At 39.5% G+C, this 23389-nt stretch overlaps 1 protein-coding gene across 2 annotated transcripts in view; it reads left to right on the top strand.

Annotated features, from left to right (window-relative positions):
• Nucleotides 1-23389, top strand: part of ERICH2 (glutamate rich 2) — a 60414-nt gene that overhangs the window by 24127 nt on the left and 12898 nt on the right. For both annotated transcript variants that reach the window (XM_061612918.1, XM_061612919.1), the window contains 6 exons: nt 3656-3692; nt 4411-4494; nt 5827-5909; nt 14962-15054; nt 20708-20898; nt 22463-22520. In XM_061612918.1, coding sequence (XP_061468902.1) covers nt 3656-3692; nt 4411-4494; nt 5827-5909; nt 14962-15054; nt 20708-20898; nt 22463-22520 — 546 coding nt within the window. The remainder of the gene's footprint in view (nt 1-3655; nt 3693-4410; nt 4495-5826; nt 5910-14961; nt 15055-20707; nt 20899-22462; nt 22521-23389) is intronic.

Raw genomic sequence — 23389 nt, 5'->3', positions numbered from 1 at the left:
TTATTACCACTATGTTTGCATTTTTTTTGAACCACTGGCTATTCTGATGAAACTGGCAAGATGGCCTCTTTCTTATGAATGCATAGGATCAAGGGTTCTTATGTTCTCCCTGTTGCCCATTGCCTATTCATAGTCATTATATGTTAGACATTATGTTCACCTAAGCTTATGGAGTTTTTGACAGCAGTTGTCTGAACATGCAGGCTAAGGTTGGAGCTCTAACCCAAGACTTCTTGGGGCTTGGGAGATATCAGGAAAATAAATAGGAGTTCAATAGCGTATTGTTTTTATAATTCTTAAATTATTTATTCTTTAAACATTAAACATCTTTACTAGTAATGTTTACAGTGGTCTTAACAACTAGTCAGAGTCAAATCAAAATACTTTACAATGTGGGTAGATATATGACATTCATATGGGTACATCTCTATCTTAGTACATTTCCATAGTATTACATTTCAATACAGTTCTATCTCTTATCCGGACAGAAATGACATCATCTCACCCTTGTGGGAGGCAGACCTCAGCAACAGCAGCACTCTCTTCAACCAGGCTGAAAAGCTCTGGTCCTTTGCTCTACAAAAGTTGCTCCTTTTATAGGAGTTTTCAAGGCTGTACTCTGGTGTCACAACTGTCTGAGCTCCATCTCTAACTTGTATCTGACTTCCAGATGGCAGCTGATAACTAGTAGCTAGTTGGCAGCTGTTATTGACTACCTTTCCAGAATGTCCATGTAAGGCAGCTACTGTCAGCTACTATCATATCAACATTTGTTTTCAGAACAGAGTGAAAGCTGTTCTTAGGGAAGAAACCAACATTAAATACATGGGGACAGCCATAACTTTGATAAGAAGTAATCCACAAATAACCAGAATTAAACACAGCACTGAAGAATTTAAAATTGTGTTATATGCGGATGATATAGCACTGAGCTTAACACAACCAGAAACACCTACTGAAAATACTCTTAAAATGTTACAACTATAGAGTGACTCTTCTGGATATAAAATAAATACAACTAAGTCAAAATGTTTCTGAATCAACATAACTAAGAAACAAATAAAAAACAGTTAAAAAATACCAGTCTACAATGGGAAAACAAATCAATAAGATATTTTGGTATATGGCTACATCCGAATCTCAAATTAAAGAACATAACTTTAAAGGATTGATTACACAGATTGAAATGGACTTGAATAAATGGGAAACATTCCAGCTATTATGGATGGGAAAAATAGCAACCTCATGTATGGTGATCCTCCCAAAAATATTATTTACTTTTATGACATTACCTTTGGAGATAAAAAATTCTGAAGTTATCTAACTACAGGAAAGAATAATTTATTATTATTGTTTATTTTATTAATTAAATTTATATCCCGCCCTTCCTCCCAGAAGGAGCCCAGGCAAACAAAACTAAAAGCACTTTAGAACATTTTAAAAATAAAAGACTTTAAGACATATTAAAAAAAAGTTTTTAAGAAGTTTTTAAAACATTTTTAAAAAAGTTAAAAACATGAAAAAGCAATTCCAGAACTGACACTGACTGGGATAAGATCTTATAATGAAATTCAAACAAGCCAAGTAAGACAGCCAATTAGAATTTATTTTTTTTTAAGTCATGGAGAACTGGGAATAGCTAACAGGATGAGGTATTACCAAGCAGTAACATTGTCATTTGTTTCAGAATGGTATAAAAATAACATCTTACTACAAGCAGAACAAAACTACAAGAAAAAAAAATATTGGAACTACTATGGTTTAAGCCAAAGAGAATCCAGAGCTTGGAAAAATTACTTTTTTAAAACTACAACTCCCATCAGCCCCAGCCAGCATGGCCACTGGATTGGGCTGATGGGAGTTGTAGTTCAAAAAAGTAACTTTTCCAAGCTCTGAGAGAATCATAAATAAACAAATACTCCTTCCATACACAAACAGAATATTTAAAGTTTGGAGTAATTGCTCACAAAAACTAGCCCCTGGTTTCTCTCCAGGGCCGACACTAGAGGGCGGCCAGGTTGGGTCCTGGCCGAGGGGCCCCTGAAGGGTCCCTCCTTAAGGTGGGTGGGTAGTACTCTCTGCCATGGATCTCAGAGAGGGAGCTCCAGGGCACCCCCTACTACCGCGGAGGCCTGTGACGCCTGCCTTCACGCCCCACCTACGTTTCCCTTGAAGTAAATGCTGGCTGCTCTGTGGGTGCATGCCTGCCATCAACTAAGATGGCGGTGACGGCATCAGTCCCTTAGGGAAGCCTTGGCCACCGGCTTGGTTGCTGGCAGGCATGTGCGCACAGCGCAGCCAACATTCACTTCAAGGGAAAATTGGGTGGGGCATGTGGGCGGGTGCTGGGGCCCAGAGCAGGCGGGGGCCCAAGGGCCCCCGCATGCCTGGTGCCAGCCCTGTTTCTCTTCTCTAACTTCAAACCTAAAAAAATAATTTTAGAACAATGTTCTTTATGGGAAAAATTGCTTCGTTTTGGTAGTTAGTTTAAAGAAGAATCTATCATTTCTTATGAACAAGTTGTAACAATTCTAAACCAAAGGTGACCTCCATTGTTTCAGTTTATCCAGTTCAAACATACAGTGGAGCAATTAAACAAAAAATGGAGTGCCATGCTTATATACAGCATTTGAAAAAAAATATTGTAACCAGATAAAAAGAAATCAATTACAAGTGTATCATATTATCTCCCAGTTGAAAAAGCAACAGTTACAACCAACATATAAAATGGGATTGGGATTTAGCACAATTCAATTTAACAATATATATAAAAAGTGGGTGTGGCTGTTTAAAAATACTCCAACAACATTATTAAGAAGTAATTTAAAGGAAAACTTCTTTAAAGCAATATTCCAATGGTCTCTCACTCCACATAGGTCAAGTAAAATATTTAATCAAAATATGTATTGCTGGAGATGTAAAAGAGGCAACCCAGACTATGTTAAAATAAAAACTGTGTTGAAATAAAACCATTTTGGAACACCATTTTGGATTTAATCCAGTAAATTTCAGACTAATCAATACTGAGAAATCCTAAAGCAGTTCTTTTGTGCATGCTTCTGTTAGAAATTACAAACAAGGATCTCCATTTAATGGGATCTCCGATTAATGGCAACTCTCCTCACAGTAGCAAAAATCTGTATAACCTAGCAATGGAAAAATAAAAATCCTCCAACAGTACCAGAATGGTTGAGGAAAACCTGGGAGACGGTTCTAATGATAAAACAGACATACAATATGAATGCAATTTATTATAGCCATCAAAATAAATTCATTGAGAAATGGGCCTTGTTCATACAATTTTGGAATGATAAAATAACAGATGAAAGATCTCCTTTTTATTTAGTTACATTAATATAACTATCAAAATGTGATTTTTCCTTTTCCTTCTTTGCTTTTCCTTTTTCTTCTTCCCTTCTCTCATGTTAAGGAAATACGGTTTTTCTTAAATCTTTTACGTTACTCTTAGTTCTAACTTACTTATTGAATTGTAAAAGAAAAAGAAAAGTTTGATGAACTGATGTTACATTTATTTCTTAGTTAAAATTTAAAATGATCATTTCATTTATTACGTTTATGCTCTTTTTCAGGAGGAAATAAATAAACTGAATGTGTATTAGTTGAATAAAATCTTTCAATTTCTTTTTATTTCTAGAAGAAGTAGTTATTGAACCAGTTCAAACAATTCCACGGTAAGATGTTTATTCTGCAGCTTGTATATTACATGCCTCCTTAAACAATCAAAGAAGGATAGTACAATTATTTATCACACAATCCTGTACATGTTTACTCAGAAGACGTAAGTCTCAGTGGAGCTTACTCCCAAGTGAGTCTACAAAGGATTGTAGCCTCTTTTACACTTGAAGGACTAGAAATGGTTCTGTTGTCACCATTGTTGCGCATATCAATTAAGGACTGATTACTCTCATGCAAGTCCCACTTAAGTTGGGCTTTATTTCTAAACAAGTATGCTTCTAATTTCAACCTAAGTATCAAAGATTAGCAGGGTATTCCAGATTTGGATAGGACATATTGCAGTGTAATACTGATTATTGTTTGCCAGCTAACACCAAGTTCTTTTTATTTTGAGATTCACTGTTAAATCAGAGGTTCTGTAATAAAATATCATTTCTCTGTAGTGCTGCATGTTTTAAAATAATAAGCTTTTATAAAAAGTTGTATTGATTGGTCCACAGCTTGAATCATTTATGTTATGCAAATATTCTGTTTGACCTGCTACTAATTCAAAATCAGTATCTGAAAGCGTACTTGAATGAAAAAAAGGAGTAAATAAATTGGTACAGTAGTTGGTTGGAATGTTTGCATTTTAGTGGCATTATTATTCTGCAGTTGATGTCAAAACTTTATGTGTTGGTTCTTCCTTTCTTTTCTCTTCTTAAACCAAGGCAGGATGGGATGTGGAAATGAATCTACAAGCAGACCTTATACTCCATCAAAGCAGATCTTGTTATGTGCAGCTAAATCATTAGAAAAGTAAGTCTCACTTCAGTTGAGATCTTAATTAATTCCATTATGAGAACAAATTGCTGACATTGAGGTTTTTCAAATAGGCAACCACTATCTTTTTGTACAGTACTGTAGATCCCAACAAGATCTTAAGGCATGTTGGGAAGAAACAGTGTGGGCTGGTGTATGTATTATATTCATCATGGGGATGCTGCCCCAAACAAAACGTGATGAATGATTCTTGCTCCAGCTGTGATATTTAGAAGTGCAGAACACAGTTCTCATGTTGAGGGCCTCCACCCAATGATTGGACATAGCTGTTGGTGGTGACTCACATTGATGGTGGTGTTCTGCATGGTAAGTACTTTATAGGTAGGGATCAATAATCACAACGTGGATGTTTTTTATAGTCTCTCTATGGTAAGTGTAACATGTGCACCAGCCCTCAGTCAGAGACTGGGAAATAGGAAATTAGTTCTTGACACTCGAGATTAATGGGCAGCAGATGAACAAAAGGTAAACATGAAAGAGCATGTTGGGAAGATGGGCTAAGGTGAAAAGTCATAACTAAATTTATACTGTTTATCCAGTAGATCTGCTGCATGTAGGCAAGGTCCATTGTGGAGTTCTGTATGCCACCGGACTGCCTCAGTTTCCTTTCTGAATTGTTTAGGATTGTTTCAAGCTCAAAACATTCTTTAGTGTAAAAGCGAATGAACATTTATGGAACTCTGTGTAACTTAAACTTATTCCCTTCATGTGATATCCTACGTGTTTTCCCAGTGACATAGGAATCAGGCAGCTCGTGACAAAATTAGACATGATGTTAAATTCATCTTTGAATTTAAAGTGTACACTTTTAAAATGCAAATAACTGCTGGGGGAATTGATAATTATAAAGACTGCTGCAGACAAGGAGAGATAATTTAACCCTTTCCTCCGCACTGCAGTCCCGATTTTTTTAATAAACATCCTTCTGGAGCTGCTTTTTGCATTGGGAGGAAATCCTCCATTGGCACCACTGTGGTATTTCCTCTGAATGCAAGTAGCTGCTCTAGAGAGGTGTTTTTTAATGAAGACTTCAGTAGGGTAGGAAAGGGTTAAACTCTCCCTTCCCCACCTCCTGCAATTCCAATAAGTATCAGCTCTCCTAGTTTCTGCTATTTGCATTTTAAAAGCTTGCACACTGAATGCAAATGATGCATTTAACATTGTCTATTTTTTTTCTCAGATAACTCTTTTGACTTCCTACTACCACAGCTTTATAGAAACTGGCATATACTTGAAAACACATTATTGCTGTAGTCTCAAAAAATATGTTTTTTTTGTCTGCCCTTGGAAAATATTTGCAATGTTTAGGCGGAATGCTGTAACAAGGATTGCAAAAAATAAAAATCCAAAGATGAGTATAAGACTGCATGACTGCATAGAGGAAGAAACAGGTGAGATTTATGTTGCATATGTGATATATAGAGAGCCAGTGTGGTGTAGTGGTTAAGGTGCTGGACTACAACCTGGGAGACCAGGGTCCGATTCCCCACACAGCCATGAAGCTCACTGAGTGACCTTGGGCCAGTCACTGCCTCTCAGCCTCAGAGGGAGGCAATGGTAAACCCCCTCTGAATACCGCTTACCATGAAAACCCTATTCATAGGATCTCCATAAGTCGGAATCGACTTGAAGGCAGTACACACACACGTGATATATAGAAAACCTATGTGGCTCTATGATTCCAGGCTGCAGCCTAGAGGACCAAAGTTCAAATGATCCCTCAGCCATTTGTCCATAATATTACTTCCTATGCAGACACTGCGTCCCTAGATGAAAGATTCCCCATAGCGTTCAACAGAGCTCTGTTCCTCCCTTCCTGCCCTTGCCCATCCATCCTTCCCCACACACTCAGTCAAGTTAAGTGGGCTTAATTTTGTAAATGCTTTTCTCAAACCAGAATATATAAGCTTACACAGGAACCATCCATACTGAGGGCCCCTCCAGACTTGTGCCTTTTCTCCCATGCATGTAAGATGATCTCAGGTAGGACTTGAGCTCCACCTTGTGGTCAAAGGCAGAATAACAGATTAAATGATTTTGCATACTCCTGTAGCCCTCCCTTACATACAGAGGACAGTTCTTATTCTGTCTTTCACCAGTGTGGTCATATCCGCACTCTCTCCTATCGCTAGGGTTAAGACCTGTATTACATTGTGTGTTGCTGTGTCTTTTGTGACTTTCTGAGAATTCCTGCTCTTTGCTATCTGTTCCCTCTGTATTTTTTAAAAAAACCTTCCTGCTGCTTCTCCAATTTCCCACTTCTCAGCCTTTCTTGATCCAGCCTTCCTCACTCACCAGCCTCCCTTGTCCTCAGCCCTCCTTGTTCTCCTCAACCTTCCCTGATCCAAACTACTCTGCCCCCCACTTCTCTGCTGATCCTTGACTCTCCTGCTTCTCCGTTCCTCCATAAAAAGAGAGAATGAGAAACAGAAAGTGCACATTTGCACTAAGGCCCCTGTAAGTCCCCCAAACACGCAAGTCCAACCAGGCCCATTTGGAAGCCCGTTTGAGACCCAGGGAATGGGAAAAGCTAAGGATAAAATGGCTGTTTCTGCCAAAAAACACAAGCACTTGTCATCAATATCTTCACTCCCTATTTCAGCAGCTTCTACCCAAGATCAGCCAATTCAGCAAATGGAGGCAACTGTTTGGAAATTTCTATATATATAAGCAGAGATCTTCAGCGGTCTGTGATGCTTGTGTGCCAGTGTATGCATTACCTAAGTAGCAGGCTTTTTGTTGTTATGTGCCTTCAAGTCGAATACGACTTATGGCAACCCTATGAATCAGTGACCTCCAATAGCATCTGTCATGAACCCACCCTGTTCAGATCTTGTAAGTTCAGGTCTGTGGCTTCCTTTATGGAATCAATCCGTCTCTTGTTTGGTTTCCCTTCTGTTTTTCCCAGCATTATTGTCTTTTCTAGGGAATCATGTCTTCTCATTGTGTCCAAAGTATAATAACCTCAGTTTCATCATTTTAGCTTCTAGTGATAGTTCTGGTTTAATTTGTTCTAACACCCAATTATTTATCTTTTTCGCAGTCCATGGTATGAACAAAGCTCTCCTCCAACACCACATTTCAAATGAGTTGATTTTTCTCTTACCCGCTTTTTTCACCATCCAGCTTTCACATCCATACATAGAGATCGGGAATACCATGGTCTGAATGATCCTGACTGTAGTGTTCAGTGATAGATCTTTGCATATGAGGACCTTTTCTAGTTCTCTCATAGTTGCCCTCCCCAGTCCTAGCCTTCTTCTGATTTCTTGACTATTGTCTCCCTTTTGGTTAATGACTGTGCCAAGGTATTGATAATCCCTGATAAGTTCAATGTCCTCATTGTCAACTTTAAAGTTACATAATTCTTCTGTTATTACTTTAGTCTTCTTGACATTCAGCTGTAGTCCTGCTTCTCTGCTTTCCTCTGTAACTTTCATCAGCATTAGTTTCAGATCATTACTGGTTTCTGCTAGTGGTATGGTATTGTCTGCATATTTTAAATTACTGACATTTCTGCCTCCAATTTTTACAACTCCTTCATCTTGGTCCAATCCCACTTTCCGTATAATATGTTCTCCATATAGATTAAACAAATAGGGATCACAGACACTTAAGGCTTAGTAAAATAAGAAAAGCTAATTTATTTATAGAACTACATAGTAGATAGGAAAGACATATCTACTTCTAAATAACTAAGTTGGAGGCGCAGTGCCCAGACATGGGTATTGCCCTCATGGTCTAGGAGAGAAAATAAAGACAAAGATGTCTCCTCTCTCTTTGGACAGTCGAAGAAAAAGAGAAAGGAAGGAGGGGCAGATAAGTTTCCCTGAGCATATCCGTTTACAATGGAAGGAGGTTAGGTAGAGAACAGCGCAGGTAAAGGTAGGCAATCCTAGCCAGCTGGATGACCCTAACTCTATCTTCCCTTTGGAATGCAAACAAAACTCAAACAGGAGTTGCTCTTGCCTCACTTCCACCCCTTCTCAATGAGTGTTTGGTTCAGCCCACGGGGTTCATCTTGTCCCGCAGCTTGCAATGTCTGACTTTGCCCAATGCCTTCGTGAGAGCATCTGCAGTCATTTCTTCTGTTGGACAATACTCCATCTTGAGTAGTAGGTATCTCTAATAAAATGGTGCTTCATGTCTATGTGCTTGGTACGTGAACTCACCCCTTTTGACTCCATGAGACTGATACATCCTTGGTTGTCCTCATGCATCACAATAGGCCTAGGTATAGAGATGCCTAAATCTTTGAACAGTTCAATTTGCCATGTCTGCTTTCTTCAGAAGCTGACACATACTCTGCTTCTATGGAAGAGAGTGCTACAGTCTCTTGTTTCTTACTTGCCCAGCTGATCACAGAATCTCCATAGTAGATGTTTCCACTGGTGGATTTTCGATCTGTTGTGTCTTCAGCCCAATCAGCATCTGCATATCCCACTAGTTTGGGATTTCAAGTAGCCGCTAACTTGAGTTTCATGGTTGCAGTGCCCTTCAGATGTCTTGCCACTCTTTTGATTGCTTCCCAGTCTTTCTTGGTTGGCGAGCTGGTTTTTCTGCATAGGTATCCCACTGTTACTACCACATCTGGCCCGGTAACAGTGCTTATACAGAAATTTCCAGATGGCTTGTCTGTAGATCTTATGGTATAGCTATTGCTAGTCGGGCGGTATATAAATTTAATAAATAAAAATAAATAAAAATAAAAATGGTTGTTTATTCTGGTCTGGTTTCAGGTATCTTGCTTCCATTGGAGTAGGTAATGGATGTGCATCCTTCAGTCCTAGACTCTCAAGAAGGTCTGGGATCTTTTCTTTGCTTCAGCAAGAAGGATCCATCATCTTCTCTTTCAGTTTGTATTCCAAGATAGTGAGTAACATCACCTAGGCACTTCAATGTCCTTGTTGAGATGATTCACTGGTTGTTGCTTGTCCAGTGGGTCTTGATAAGCCAATAGTAGATCATCGACATAAATCAGTAAGTCCATCTGTTGTTCCTGAATCTGCTGTACAGGTTCTGTTCTGCCTTGTACAAAGCCTTCTTTCAACAGCATTTTGCTCAGTTTCTCATTCTAGGCTCTGGCAGCCTGTTTCAGTCCATAGATGGATTTTTGAATTTTAAACAGTAGGGTTTCTGTTCCTGGAACTTCAAACCCTGGTGGTTGTTGCATGTAGATTTCCTCTTCTATTTCTCCATGCAAGAATGCTGTTTTTATATCATTGTGCTCCACCTGCATTTTCTTGTTAGCAGCAACACTCAGAAGAGTTCTGATAGTCGTGTGTTTGACTACAGGAGCAAATGTTTCATAGTAGTCTTGTCCACACTTTTGGTTACTAGTCTTGATTTGTCTCTCTCAACATTTCCTTCAGCATCTGGCTTTTTCTTGAACATCCACTTGCACCCTACAGCTTTCCTTGCTTGAGGAAGCTTGGTCAGTGTCTGTTTTGTCAGTTTTGTTCTTGTGTAGAGCTTCCAGCTCTACCTTGGCTGCCTGCCTCCACCTCTCAGCTTCAGCTTTGGGTAAGACTTCAATCTCTTTCCAGGTCTCTGGCTCTGGAAGTTCATCTCTCATGAAGTAAGCAAGTCTGTCTGGTGGTACACCTTTGTTGGTGCATTCAGAGCATCTGGGTGCTGGCACTTCGGCTGCCCTTCTGGCTCTGATGCCTCTTCTGGCTCAGACTCCTCACCTTCCTCTGCTGGTGTATTACTGTGATCCCTTCTGTGATGGAAGAATAGCTCAATTTCTTCTGCCATTTTGCTGTCATCTGTTTGGTGTGGCGCCCCTTCTGGTTGGTGTGCACACTTTCCTTCATCAAAGTGGACAGCTCTCTATACTCCAACTTTGCCAGTTTTGGGATCTGTGCCTCGGCATCCCTTCTGCATTGAAGAATATCCAATGAACACTACTTCCTTGGCAGTGTTGTCAAATTTTGACCTCTTTTGTTTCAGGATGTGTACAAAGGCCTTGCACCCGAATACACGAAGGTGAGACATGCTTGGTGTCCGATCATGCCATAGCTCGAAAGGTGTTTTGTTACTTGCAGCTGCCTGAAGTTGGTTCTGCAGATAGGTGGCAGTAACCACTGCTTCCCCTCAGTACTTCAGTGGCAACTGTGCATCTTCCAGCAAGGAACGAATCATCTGTCCAATAGTCCGTATCATGCATTCTGTGACCCAATTTTGTTCCAGAGTATAGACAACTGTAGTCTGGTGCTGTATGCCTTCCTCATGTAGACAAATTCCCTTCCATTGTCAGATCTTATAATTTGTGGCTTTCTGCCAAATTTGTTGGACACAGTTCTGACATAGTCCTTCAATTTTTGAAGTACTTGACTTTTCTCTCTCAGTAGGTACATTGTAGTATACCTCGAGTAATCATTTATGAAAGTCACTATGTATCAATTTCCACCCTGTGATGGTGTTCTCATGGGTCCACAAAGGTCTGTGTAAATTAATTCTAGAGGTTTTATAGTTTTCCTTTCACTTTTAGGAAATTTTGGTTTCACGCTATTTGTCTTTATACAACATTCAAATTTTTCTGTAGATTTACATTGTCCAATTTTAATGCCTCTAGCTAAATTTTCCTTCTCTAGAACATTGATTCTGGCTAAGTTGGCATGTCCCATTCTTCTATGCCAAACATGTAAACATCCAGAATCACAGGTTTCTTTGGTTGTATTTGCATGCATAGTTTCAAAATATTCCAAATGCAAACATCCATTTTTCAATTTTACAGTACAACATGTTCTCCTTGATCTAAAACTTGGCAAACTTCGCCACTGATAAAAAGTTCACCTCCAAGTTCCATTATTTTAGTGACATTTGACTAAATTATCTTTACATGCCGGAACTAATAGGCAATTTTTCAGTTCAAGGTCTCTGGCGCCCTCTGGCATTTTGCAAAGTAGCTGCACAGTGACTACTCTTTGAGAACAGGTCTCCAGATACAGTTATTACATTCTGTGTAAAGGTAAAGGTGTCCCCGCACGTATAGTGCAAGTCGTTTCCGACTCTTAGGGTGACGTCTTGCAACGTTTACAAGGCAGACCGTATATATGGGGTGGGATTGCCAGTTCCGTCCCCGGCCTTTCTTTATCCCCCAGCATATGCCGGGTACTCATTTTACCCAGAGCTTGGAAAAGTTACTTTTTTGAACTACAACTCCCATCAGCCCCAGCCAGCATGGCCACTGGATTGGGCTGATGGGAGTTGTAGTTCAAAAAAGTAACTTTTCCAAGCTTTGATTTTACCGACCACATATGGATGGAAGGCTGAGTGGACCTCGACCACTCTCAGTAGGTACATTGTAGTATACCTCGAGTAATCATTTATGAAAGTCACTATGTATCAATTTCCACCCTGTGATGGTGTTCTCATGGGTCCACAAAGGTCTGTGTGAATTAATTCTAGAGGTTTTATAGTTTTCCTTTCACTTTTAGGAAATTTTGGTTTCACGCTATTTGTCTTTATACAACATTCAAATTTTTCTGTAGATTTACATTGTCCAATTTTAATGCCTCTAGCTAAATTTTCCTTCTCCTTCCTCCTTCCGTTGGAATTGAACTCCGGCCGTGAGCAGAGCTTCAGCTGAGTTACCACTGCTTACCGCTCTGCGCCACGGAGGATCATTCTGTGTATGAGATCTAAAATTCTTCAAGAAATTTTTATCATTTATTAAATGGACATTTACGCTTCCAGGATGCAGTGGCTGCTTCATTCGCTGCTGAGGGTTCAGGATCAATCAGGACTCCATGCAGATTCTCCCCTTCCAGAAGTACTGTCATTCAAAGACTCCAAATCACAGAATTATCCTTCTGCAGCTTTGGGATGCTTGTCTTAAGTGTTGATTCTTCAGCCATGATTTCCTATCTTTTGTTCTGCTTTTCTTTCTCTAACCTAGTCTCCTTTTTGATCTCTTTGTAAATCACACACAGTACTTAGCCTTTTAACTTTCAGGCACAACTTGCAATTCAATGGATCATCAGTGGTCTGAGATGTGTGTGTGTGCCAGTGTGTATTTACCTAAGTAGCAGGCTTTTACCCTGCATTTAGATCACTGAGACTTAAGGCTTAGTAAAATAAGAAAAGCTACTTTATTTAAAGAAATACATAGTAGATAGGAAAGGCATACCTACTTCTAACTACGTAACTAAGTTGGAGGTGCAATGCCCAAACTTGGGTATTGCCCTCATGGCCTAGGAGAAAGAACAAAGACAAAGATGTCTCTTCTCTCTCCAGACAGTCGAAGAAGAAGACGAAGGAGAGGCAGATAAGCTTCCCTGAGCATATCAGTTTACAATGGAAGGAAGTTAGGTAGAGAACAGCACAGGTAAAGGTAGGCAATCCTAGCCAGCTGGAGGACCCTAACTCTATCTTCCCTTTGGAATACAAACAAAAGAACCCAAACAGGAGTTGCTCTTGTCCCACTTCCAACAGCAATTGCTACCACCTCCCTCATTCAAGGCGAGGGGCGCTTTGGCAGTACATGAGATAGTGGGCAGAGTGGCTCTGCCCATGTTAGGGTTTTTTGATCCTCAGGGCCTTCACAGTTGACAGAAACCTAGCCAGGAGTCTATGAGGTGCATGCTGCCTAATGAAATGAGACAGGGGGAGGAGATTCAGAATGCTGGGCATGTATCTACCTCAGAGGCAGTGTCTGATGAAGAGGGAAGGTGCTCTGAACTTAGAGCCAGTTTTTCTACTCAGTCCTCTCCTGAGGACTTCAGAGGTTTCCATGAGGTTTCTAGGGCACAACCTCATCATACCCATTCTGCCCCCCAGATGCATGGAACTGGGTACAGATTAGCAGCTATGTCTCATAGTGTTTTTCCTTTGGATCAGTTCTATCCAGCCCTGCCTCCACCAGTGTAACTGCAGTTTTCTGACCTCATGTTGCAACAGTGAAAGAACACCATTTTGACAGCCCTCTCTAGAGACTTGACCGGTCTCTGTCTCAGTCTGCACAGCCCAGGCTCTGTCTCAGTCTGCACAGCAATCTGGGCAGGGGGTGGCACATCAGCAACTTGCTACTACTTTGGACAGAACAACAGCAGTGTCACAGACTTCAGCTGCTTCCTTTCAAAGTAGAGGTACTGCAGATATACCAGCAGTAGTCCTTCAGAGTTTGGTGCCCCTTGCTCAGTGGGCTTCACAAGTAGATTCTGTTAGGCATGTTTCTCCTGATCCACATGATGTGGCTGAAAGAGAAGAACCTGAGGTCGACCTCATCATTTTGGATGAGGAGGAATGAAGTGGGACTTCTGAATCGGAGGAGAGGGTCTCCGTTCATCTGTTACAAGAGTCTCATTTTCTCACCTTACTGCGCAAAACTATGGAGTCTCTGGACCTAGCATCTAAGGACGAACCACCTGCTCCATGTATCTCTAGTGTAGCTGCAGTATGTCCAGATCCTCAGCCTAAATTCACTACCTTCCCCTATACCCAAGATCATCCAAGATGAATTTTCCAGTCCTCTGTAGTGTAAAAAGTCAGTGTCAGCTGCAGGTAAGTTTCATGTGTTGCAGCAGAGTTTGATGGATCAGTGGAGGGTGCCCCTCATAAATGCACACATCTCCAGTGTACTGAATCCTTCCCTGAATCCCAAGCATTTGGATGTGCAGCTCAAGGACGCTGTGGCCCGTAAAATGGACTTGGGGCTGAGGAAAGTCCATGATGCTTGCCTTGGATGCTTCTCCCGATACATGGAACGGAGGCAGTGGACACCGTCACCATCCTTTGGCCACGGGCTATTGTACTCCTTCCCACCAATTCCCTTCCTCTGCAGGGTTCTTTATGATCCATCCTGATAACGTGATATCTCTATGAACAATAAACATTCTGAATTATTTCCATATCTATTGGGAATCCTCACCAACCATCTGTGATGATGATGATGATGATGATGTCCAGAAATCTACTATGCTGTCTACCTTCATTGACAGATCATACACCAGTAGCCGTGTGCCTCTGGTAATCTCTGCTACTCAAGTCAATATGAGAGTGCTACCTTATGTGCCCTGAAATTTACTGAAGCAAAGCCTTCACAGTAGTTAGATTTCATACCTCCTAATTTGATTGATTTGCTTTGAGACATGCATTTTACAATAACTACAATGAAGTATTGTATACTTCTTAAATCCATTTTTTACTAATGGCCTATTACAGTAGTAGCATGTAGTCCAACAAGTGTTTCTCTCCACACTGAAATGAAAATGGTACGGGCACTATGGTTTCTGAGTTGTGTTCAATATGAACTGAGTAAATGTGCACTGATTATTTTGTTATTATATGTTAGTTTTGCTAGAATATCAAATATCAGTTGATATATGAAATAGCATGGATTTCTCTAACCTCAGGGCATTACATAAGTATGAGAAACACCAATGTTGCTGTAGATTCACAGTGTGTTTTATCTCTTGTTTCTGTTTTCCCTCCCCCTAGAAAGTCATAATGATCAACAATTAAAAACTGATTTACAGAGGCTGAATCATGAAGCTAAGATAATGGAGGTGAAGACAGAATTGGAAATCAATGGTTGGTTCAAACAAAATATATTTCATTTGTTAATCTTTTTCAGCGTTCATGGCTATATATTATGTCTAGATCCTAGTTGAGTATGATTTCAAAAATATATTTTCCTGATTCTGTGAAAGAGAGATGGCATTCATTTATGTGTTTCATCTTAATTTGAACATCCTGGATATAGTGTAAGCCTTAAGAAAAGGTACTACTTCTAACCCATAAGGAATGTGGGGCTGCCCTTGAGCCTAGTTCAGAAGCTCCAACTGGTGCAGAATGCAATGGCCAGACTGTTGGTGGGGACACATGGCCGACAACCTGTGACACCATTGTTAAAACATCTGTTCTGGCTGCCTGTCTACTACCGAGCCATGTTCAAGGTCCTTGTATTAATTTACAAAGCCCTGAACAATTTAGGTCCAGGGTACCTTAGGGATTGCCTGAACCCTTATATCCTAGCTTGATCACTGAGATCATCTACAGGAGCATTGCTGGTCCTCCCCCGAGTTGTCAAGGCTCAGCTGATAACAATAAGAACTCAAATGTTTAAGGTCATCGACCCAGTTCTGTGGAATGCTCAGCCAATGGAGATTCAGCAAGCACCTTCTGTTCTAACATTTAAATGCCTGCTGAAAACTTTTCTGTGTTGGCAGGCTTATGCAGGCAATTGAGAAGATACCTTTCTGCAATAGTTAATGATTTCTGATTTTAAATTTTTATATGGTTTTAGCATGTATTTGAATATGTTGTAAACCACTTTGATTTTTTTTTTACAAATAGTGGTATATAAATATTTTTATAAATAAATAAATGCAGGGCAATATTCTAACCATGCCTTTATTGCTGCTCCTTATTGACGGATGCTTTAACACAAAATGTATTCATTTTATAATGGGAGGGAGGAGAGAGATTCTGCTTTGCTGTAGAAGCATTGTTATTTTTGAAACTATTCTTGCAACATCACAGATAAAGTGAGATAGAGTCATTGCGTTATGTCTGACATAGTGCTGCGTGAATGTTCCATTAGTGCAAGGATTTCTGTTTGTGCAACAGAACATTCTTCATCCCTCCTCCTCCTGCATGTCCCTTCAATCTGTTCTGGGGTTCTCCCAACCCACTGGAGCAGATTTGGGGAAAGGTAGGGCATTTGTGAGGGGAGGAGAGAGGTGAAGTCCCTTTGCACAAGCAGAAGTCCTTGCGCTGAATGGACATGTTAGTTGAATACCGCCCATTGTTCCCCTTAACTTTCTTGTAGTTCAGATTTTCTTGTTAGTTTGAAAACATAAGCAAAGGGAATCTTAACTCATGTTACAGAGAGAACTATTTTAAAAGGAGTATTTCTTCCAAGTGTGTGTGAGAAAAGGCAGATTACCTCTTCTAAGATGGTGCCTGCCAGCTATAACTTAGTAAATATTTGATTAAAACTTTTAAATATTGTTTAAATCTGCTGCCAATTAATCAGGGGTGCAAAGTTTTCACTGATTAGCAGAACAAATTAACTGACCAAATTTTGTAGCTCTAGATGTTTTGCTTTGTCAAACAAAGCTTCAGGTATGTAACAAAAGAAGGTATGTGAATTAGGCCACCATCTTTCAGTTTCTCTGTACCAGTATTTCTTTTTTTATATTCTGTATCAATAACTGAGAGGTAAGCTGTCATATGTACCATTGTGGTTTCTTCCTCATTAAGGAAATCCTGACTTTTAAAGTGCACGTACTCAGTGTGTATAGCCCTTTTCCTGCTTATGATTACCTCTTTGTGAGCTAATTCTGGTATCATATATTGTATGTGATGTCATGGCTCATTCAGCCCTACTAAATAAAAGGCTGGACTGATGTGGATTTTTAAACTCAAGAATCTGTCATGTGGAGGTTGACTGACTAGTCTAACAGAGGTGTAGCAAAGCAATGGAACCAAAAATACTTGGTAAGTCATGATCAAATCTGGGCCTGGGAAAGAGATGGTAGTCCTGGTTTGGCAGAGCCATTTGGAAAGGAGGGAAGATGTATAAACTTGTGGTGGATTCTGGTAAGTCACTACCAGACATCTAAAAAGGATCAATGGGATACACATCTTGGAATTTGCTACCACAAAGTCAAATGTTTAAGTCCAGTATAGTGAATGAAATCAAATTATAGACATACCTAATTTAATTATTAATTCACAAAGCTCAGAAATCCCAAACTGTGTGGAGTGGGGGAGTAATGAGGCATTTATTCCACAGAAGCGAATGTTAGGTTGAGATTTGTAATACTGGATATTCTGGTTTGCTTGTCCTTGTTGACTCCCAATTTTTTTCAATATTATAACCTCCTTGTTGAAGGCTACCCAAAGATTTCCAAATTAGCTCAACTCCTTCTGTGCTTTGAATCAATGGTACTTTAATGTACATTATGAATGGAAAGAAGAAGCGTTGCTTGGTTGTGCCATGTAACTGAGAAGGTGTGACACGCAAGATTTAGTAATGATATGGAGAGCATAAGCAAGCTTGGCAGTGTCTACTGCTCAGCTTAACAACACTCTTTCTCTTTATCCTAGATACATAGGACAGCTGCGCTGCAGTAGAGAAGGAAGTGAGCTTTAATTGTTCTGGGGGGAAAATAACTTTAGCATTTTGTTCTATTTTAATTGTGATCTGGAGTTGTTTAGAATATTTAGCTAAAAGGTGAAGTTCGCATAACCATTTACAGTGCAAGCCTAAAAATGTCTACTCAGAAGTAAATCCCACTGAATTTAATAGAGCTTAGTCTGAGGTAAATAGTGTAGGATTGCAGCCTTAATTTATTTCTGCAAAATCCCTAGTATATTTTTTTAAAAATCAAAGTTCATTTGGTTTTGGATAAAGCTTTAAATAATACATTTTTCTTCAGTATGTAGACTTGAAAGAGCAGATAATATGATAACTGAATATTGCTTGTTATATTGTTAGTTTTTCCAGTGTATTTCAGCTAGTGTATCTTTTTTTATTTTTGTACGACTTATCACCAGCTTTCAGCAGTTATTCATGGCATTCTTATTTTTGCCAGGGCACTCTTGCAGAACATTCCTATGCATATTTACTCAGAAGTAAGTCCCACTGGTTTCATTGGAGTTTGGTGCCTCGTAAGTGTATATAGGATTGCATTCTTAAAGAGTTTCCTTCTAGGCAAAGCAATCCAACTCAGGGGAAACCTGCAAAAGTGGTGCCGGCAAAAGAGAAGCCAGCGTAAAGTTGCACTGCAGCTAATTGACATTCAGGAGCCTCTGGGTTGGCTGAACACTGGCTCAGTTGGGAGCTGCACACAGGGACCAGAGAGTAAACGCCTGCTCTCCCAAATACCCCTCTCCATTAAGCCCTCTCCATTGACTTCTATTGTATTAATTTTCTTAGACCAACCTTTTTCCCGGTGTAACTTTTGCCTGAATTGGGACCTGCAGGAGCATGGGAACATGATATGGCCTAAGTTCCCTCACCTTGGCTCTTCCCCTGATGCCCCCAGAATGCCTGGTTTTTTACTTCACTTCCGCCGGTCTCAGCTGAGCCCCAGCTGAGCCAAGCTGAAGGATTTATGCCAGCATAGCCGAGCAGGCTCATCTGGAGATCCACTGCATCCAACTCCCCTCAGCCTGCCATAAATGCAAGCTGGATTACACCCTAAGACTCAGCTTTATAGACAAATACTGCACACACTGGACTGAAACCAACAATTTTACTTTATTTTTGTGCCCTAATTCATTGTAAAGTTGGAGCACAAATGATCAATGATTCTTTATATTCTAGTCATTGAGTTTACATCTGTATGTAGACCTGATTACTGGGGGGGGGACAGAATTAAACTCTGTCAGCAGCAGTATATATTTGTTCTTTACATAGCCCTTTTTTATTTAAGTTGATCTGATACCATATTTTGCCATTCTGCAGTGGCCACTAGGACACCCCCAAGTGGGTAATATGTTCCTCCTATTGCTTGATGCAGGAAAAGCAGTTAACACTCCAGAGCTTCCACTGTGGAATGCTTTTCCTGCCTTAAGCAATACGAAGAACACATTACCCACTTGGGGGTTTCTTAGTGCTCCCTGAGAAACACTCTTCAGGTTAGTAAAATAGGAATTACTAGGGAATTTCTTACTGTTTTCAGTGCAAATGAAGTTTGGTTGTTATTTTCATAAGCTTTCCATCATGGTAACTCATGTTAAGGCCAACATTACAGCTGCTTTTCATGATTATTGGTAGCATATTTTCCTTGGTATAAGAAACTTACTAATGGTCAAAGTATAAATAGATCTCTAATTGAGACTAAGTACAGGGGGGTTGTTTGTTTATTGCTATTTTTACAAGCAGATAGGTGAGGGTTTTGTTCCGCCACATCTAATTGACATTCAGGAGCCTCTGGGTTAGCTGAACACTGGCTCAGCTGGGAGCTGCACACAGGGACTAGAAAGTAAAAGCCTGCTCTCCCAAATACCCCTACCAGCCAAAATTAAGTTCATTTTAGGTTTCATTACTTAAATAAGGAAATGTAAGAATATCAGAAGAGAACCTCCAGATCAAATCAAGGGTTAATTTAGTCCAGCATTTTGTTTTAGCCAGCCAGATACTTCTGAGAAGTCCATAAGCAGGCCTGAAGTCAATAGCCTTCCCATACAATAGCCCTCTATAAATTGATATTAACAGTCATAGTGCCTCTGAACATGGAATTTCCATCATGAATTACTCATGGATAGACCTGCCCCCATGAATTTATCTAATCCCATTTTAAAGCTATCTAATATCATGGTACACACCAATCCTATGCTGGTGAATTCCATAAATTGAATTGGAAGTATTAATGAAGTACCTTCTTTTGTCTGTCTAGAAGCTACTGCCAATTAATGTCATTGGGTGACCCTATTCTTATGGAGCAGGGAGAGAGAGAAATTATCTTTATGTACTCTTTCCACACCATGAATAATTTTATAAAATATATTGTCTTCACTTTTCTTTTCATAAGGCTAAGCCAAATATCCCTAAACACACTGGTCTTTCCTAAAGATGCTTTAACACTTTGGTTATTTTGGTTATCCTTTTCTGGAAGAGACTAGGTGTGGTGTAGTCGGTAGGGTGCTACAACTAGGTTGAAGAGATGTGGATTCAAATCCAAGCATGAAAGCCAGAGCTCTTGTGAGGATCCAGTAGCATAACCCTTAGGTATGGTGCCTCTTTGGAGGCCAGACAGAATACCAATGTGATTAAAATTAATAAATGGAATCTAAAAATTTGTTCATTTGACTGGATCATATTCCAGTGTTTTCATTGTTTGTTCACTCTGTTTATTAATCTTACCTATGTTTAAATGTTACTTAATGTAGGAAACAGGTAAATGGCAAACATTTTTTTAAAAATAGCATTATGGCACATTAAAGACTAACATCTGATAAAGAAGACCCTGGACCATGAATACTTACGTTATAATAAAGGTGTTCGTCTCAATGTATCACAAGATTCCCTGTTGTTTTTCCTGCTGCCAAATAACATGATTAGCCCTTTGAAAATGTTGGAAAAGGTAATCTAATCAATCACAATGCAGTTTTGCTTGCATAAATATTTTTTTCATGCAAATATATTAGTAACGAGTTTGTACCATATCCTAAATATATAAAAATTCTGTTTGCTTACTATATGCATCTATAATATGTTTATTTTGTGTAGATGAAAAAATGAAAAGTTCCACAGCTATTGAAAATGTGACCAACAGTGAGGTCAGTACTGGAATGCAATGGGAAGGTGTAAATAAACAAAATGCTGATGAGAAGCCACCAGATAGTTCAGATGATGAAAACAATGAACAAAGTGACAATGAAGCTGAAAAGAGAATAGCACCACTACAATTAATGGGAGAGGTACAAATCCTTTTTTTTCTTAAAAAGGCATTCTAGCAAAACTAGACTTTCACACAAGGAAAATTAACTTTTGAATACTTCTCAATATGGTTAACATTTACTAGAATATTATTTAAAACCTAGATAATTGTAAAGGCATGTAGAATGAAAAGAGATTAGATGCACACAAGGCTGATTCTTAATGGAGCGTAATAGGCACGACTACAGTTAAAACATCTATAATGGAAAAATTCCTTAAATAAAAAGGAAAAAGAAATGATGTTTCTCTCTAATCCTAATAATGTGGGCCAATCTATCTGCCTGCAATGAGCGTGTAATGTGGCTACTGCAGTTCAGATTTATGATGCTGTAATTGTTGATGTCTTCCATCCTAAGTACTACTCTTGCACTGTGCTCTTTCTTTTCTTTTCTTTTTTTTGGAGTCATCTTAAAAAATTGACCCTACAACATTTTATGGCAACTGTAGTTTATAAACTCTCAGGTGTAGTAAGCTATGGCCACAGTACGTTTAATGTTTGCATATAAATTAGTTTGGGGGGGGAATCTCTTCCATTTATTTATTTATTTTTGTTCTTTTTAAATCTTTCTGTATATTGGCCATCTTCTTACTTCCCAGACTATCTAGTCCTCTACTATTGCTACTGACATGTAGCATGTCTAGTTCACAGGCACAAATATTTTATTTACTTAAGTCATTTATACCCTGTCCTTGAATGCTTTGTTCCCAGGACAGCTTTTATAAATTACCAAGGTTAAAACAAACTTTTAAAAGCACACACAAACAAAACTAGCTACAGAACAGCAGATAAAATTACCTTTCAGCAGAACTAAAAACTAGAGCAAGATGGGTTTTTTTTAAAAAAAAGATGTCGCCTTGTGCTTGAAACACAAGTGACACAACCAAAATCAGGTCCTTTCTCTAGTCACCATCTTCCTAACCTCTTGAAAGGGAGGACACCTGAAGAAAGGCCCCTGGAGACAATCTTACATGTGCCAGTAGATGGTTCACATTGAAGTAGGTGAGCAGCCTCTTGCAGAAAACAGCAGAAGAGACTCTTCCTTCCCAGGGCTGCCTTGATGCATGTAGATATTTTGCAGTGTGCAGAGTCTTTATGCAACTGTCACTTGTCACTGTGGATAACATGGTAACTATCCATATGATGTGGAGAAATGGATCCACATTACAAACTGTCATGTATTAATATCTCCTCAGTGTGGAAACATGTCATGCAGTTCAAGCTGGATGCCACATGGCTGGCTCAACATTTAGTTGGACACTTGAATTGAGTACAGGTTGAGTCAGAGTAGCTGGCTGTGGCATTGCTTTGGGAATGTGTTATGATGGAAATTCCCACTGAAAACTGGAAAATCGATATGGTCTGTCATTGGAGATGAAGAGGAAATTCTGAAATCACTTAAAATTAACACTTAATTTCAAAGGGCTGTACATTGTTTGAATGTGAGGGATTGTTTTCTTTCAAAGCTTGCTACAACTAGTGCTGTATGTGTAGACTAGCAAAAATGTCTTTGTATTAATCTGCATACTTTTAAATATTCTTTATAGTTTCTGAAAGCAATAATGGAAGAGAAATATAGTCTTGCAAAAAAACTTTGTCAGATGAGTAAGTACTGTACATAATTTACCTGACTTATTTTGTTTCTCCATATCTGTTTTCTAAATTGTGACTTGGGCAACTGTTCATTTAGTACAGGATTGGAGCGGGGATTTTTTTTTCCAGCCAGCAGGCCAATTTTAAAATCACAATCAGGAACTCTGTAGCACAGTTGATCAGTGCTGACAGAAGCCTCGCTTGGCAAGGAACAATAAGGCTCTCAATTGTTCATTGGCAGCTGTGTCTCTATCTAACATATGTCAGGTGAGGAGAAGGTGGGCATGGATTGGGGAAAATGGCCTCATGGGCTAAATTGAGACCTGTGCTGGGCCCAGTTAGGTCTACAGGCTGGAGGTTCCCTACCTCTGATGTAGTACGTGATTTTATTTGTATAGTTTGGCTTGATGTTTATGTAGGAGCAAGATCTAAAATTGCTACATGACTCAAGGACTTAAAATCTTCTGGATTTTTTCCAGAATGGTTTCAGAGAGAGAGAGAGAGAGAGATCCTGTGGTAGTGACACTCTCTAGATAGATATTTCATTTGTGTGTATCTACCTATCTATCATAGGAATTTTTCCTGGATTCACTGGAATTTGGGGGGGGAAGTAAACAAAATAAACAAACATACACAACTAGCATTTCTGGTAGATCTATGACTGAGCAATAGTGAAGCCTATGTAAACATAACCTCAGAGAAAATTATGTTCCAAGTCTACCCCTCCATTGTTTCACAATGGGTAGACTCGCTATCTCTTTACAGATACACCTGGCATCCAGATGACATCTTTCCACTCAGTACTGAAACACTAAATTCTTTCTCGGGCTCCATCCCCTCTAGCCCTTAATTAATTGTGCTTCTGCTACAATCAACTTCAC

This window comes from Rhineura floridana, chromosome 2, assembly GCF_030035675.1.
Source record: "Rhineura floridana isolate rRhiFlo1 chromosome 2, rRhiFlo1.hap2, whole genome shotgun sequence".
NCBI classification, from domain to species: Eukaryota; Metazoa; Chordata; class Lepidosauria; order Squamata; family Rhineuridae; genus Rhineura; species Rhineura floridana.
Note: the sequence above shows the minus strand (reverse complement) of the source record. Positions and strands in the feature narration are given on the sequence as shown.